The sequence below is a fragment of the Cajanus cajan genome, chromosome 2, assembly GCF_000230855.2.
Source record: "Cajanus cajan strain Asha chromosome 2, NIPB_CcT2T_4, whole genome shotgun sequence".
NCBI lineage: Eukaryota > Viridiplantae > Streptophyta > Magnoliopsida > Fabales > Fabaceae > Cajanus > Cajanus cajan.
The window spans coordinates 27,975,603-27,978,046 of record NC_138518.1 but is presented as its reverse complement, the minus strand read 5'-3'; the positions used below and the strand labels follow the sequence as shown (position 1 = coordinate 27,978,046).

The window sequence follows — 2,444 nt, the reverse complement described above, 5'->3', positions numbered from 1 at the left end:
GGTCATTAGTGCCATCGTAACGGTCGATGTTGAGAGGCTTCCATCCAAAAGGGAGGGGCGTCTCCATGATGCCGTTGACAAAAGGATGGTGGCGAATGCTCGCCCTATGTCCTGGAGCCTGGGCAGGAGCATTGCTGACTTCGTGGTCTGACCTATTTGTCGGTAGGTGTTACCGATGAACAGTAGACCTGTGGGTCGCCGCCCTTGGTGCATTCGGTGGCTGGGAAACCGAGTGCCCCTCTTCCTCGTTTTGATTACTCGGTTGAGGGGGTTGGTCGGAAGGGCACCGAGGAAGCTGGGTGCGAATGCGCTCATTCTTAGCGCGCAGCACCGCTAGGTCGGCTTCGTGCCTGGTGCGGATGTTTTCCAGGTCGACAGTGTGTTGTTGTCGCATTTGATCGACTTGCTCGATCAGTCTCCTTAATGCTGCTTCACCTTCCATTCTTGTTGCGCGATCTAAGTGTCTGTTGCTCGTCTACTACGACTTCGGGTGAAAACCATAAGCGTGGCCGATAAGAGATATCGTGATCGGCCCCACGGTGGGCGGCAAATGTTCTTACCGGGGATCTGTCGTAGGGAACGATCTGCTGAGTAAGATCGGTGAGCCTCCTTCGCTAGGTGCGCTTGCTGCTCCAAAGTGGGGGTGGTACCTACAAAAGAGACTCCGATACTAAAGTTAGTGTTTGTGGGAGTATAGGTCTCGTATAAGTAATGCACGTACCTTGATGTGAATTAGGATTTTTCTAGGCCTTGGACTTGAGATTAGTTATGGTCTGTTTAGGTAGTGGGCCTTTGTCTTGGCCAATGTCGCGTGGCGCATGTTTGATGTCAATCTGCGCTGTGATGCCGAGCTCAAGCTCGACTTTGCGATATGGATAGTACAAAATCAAAATATATACCGTTTCACTTTCACTCGCGGATTATACAAAGTTTCCTCAAAGATAATAATAACAATGGAGAGACTAAGTGTAATTTTTCAAATAAGAAATATGTCACTGTAACAAGGACTAACATCTTGATATATTAATGTAATTATAGATAACTGACGTGATCTGATTGTTGGGATATACAACTTGCCTGTACTACCAATCCCTGAATTCACGTGAAAGATTGTTGAAACACAAAGAACATTCAAATCGTAGTAAACATCACATTTCATATTCTACCACCTGTCATTATTATATGAAAAAAAAACGTTGCTATCACTCGCCACGAAGGTGTAACAAATATGCGAAAGAAAACAAACGCAAAATAATAGTCTAAGTTGGTTTAAGATCCTCAAACAACGAAGGCCACATGGCATAATCATCATCATAATCAGCATGATCAGTTCTGACCTTATTATAGGGACTATAGCCCATAGGGCTCTCAGCCCTCTCATCTAAAGCCCTAGGTAGCCTTGGACTTCTATTATTACTCACAGCCACAGGCCTTGCATCAAGTGGCCCAGAAAGCCTAGGACTCTTAGCTGAGCCCATGAACCTCCCATCAAGAGGCCTAGGAGCACCACCACCAGCACCAGCACCAGCACCACCCATAATAGGACTTCTATTTGCATTTGCATACATGACTCTCTCACCACCATTGACCTTCCCATCAAGAGGGCCAGAAAGCTTCATGACCTTGCTGTTGCTCACCATCTTCTCATGCACTATCCTCCCATTCCCATCCAAAGGCCCTGAAAGTGCAATGGTCCCATTGTGCCTCGCCCTTCTCCACTTCCCTTGGTACCAGTTTGGCTCCGGAGGCATCTCCTTCACTTCTTGATGATCCTCCTTTGAAACCAGCTTGCTGAAGCACTTCCTCAGGCACTTCTTGATGACCCCAGAAAGCTTGTTAGCGCTGGTTTTCGCTGCCAAGTCCTCCTTCTTCGCCAGCTTGAGGATCTCTAGCCTGTGCTTGGCGATGGAAATTCCCATGCTTTGAAGAAACTCGTGGTTGAAGTAGGTCGCGTCCTCCAACTGAAGCTCGTTGCGTGCGAAGGCAAGGCCATACTCGTAGATGAGTGAAGGCTCTAGGCTGGTCCTGGATAACCAGGAGAACCAGTCCATGGTTGATCAAGGTTAAGGGTTGTGACACAATGAGGGTGGTTCATGTATAATGTGATGTAGCTGTGGCTGTTGGCTTGTTTATTTCGAGGTTTGAAGAGGGTGTTGGGATTTTATAAGGGAAAGATGAGGAGGAGGTGGTGGAGAGTTATGAGTAGAGTCAATGCATAAATGTGGCGGGTAAATGGTTATTTATTTTCATTTTATCGATTCTGCTTTCTGCTTCCTAGTTTATTGTTTATTTGTTCATTTTGTTTCCTTTTTTGGATGGTGGTTGACACAGAGTGACAGTAGCCAAGAATATGTGGGAATTTGTCATTTTCCCGTGGAAAAAAAGACTGTTGGTGGTGGTTAATTAACTAATGTGATCTATCTTTAGAATATGTTCAATTTAAG

The 2,444-nt window shown here is 46.2% G+C and overlaps 1 protein-coding gene across 1 annotated transcript; it reads right to left on the bottom strand.

Moving 5' to 3' along the window:
• Positions 1-990: 990 nt before the first annotated feature.
• On the bottom strand, positions 991-2,176 carry LOC109789241 (uncharacterized). Its single transcript, XM_020348150.3, has one exon. It carries the CDS (start codon positions 2,049-2,051, stop codon positions 1,260-1,262), a length of 792 nt encoding a protein of 263 aa, XP_020203739.1. The 5' UTR covers positions 2,052-2,176; the 3' UTR covers positions 991-1,259.
• Positions 2,177-2,444: the final 268 nt, after the last annotated feature.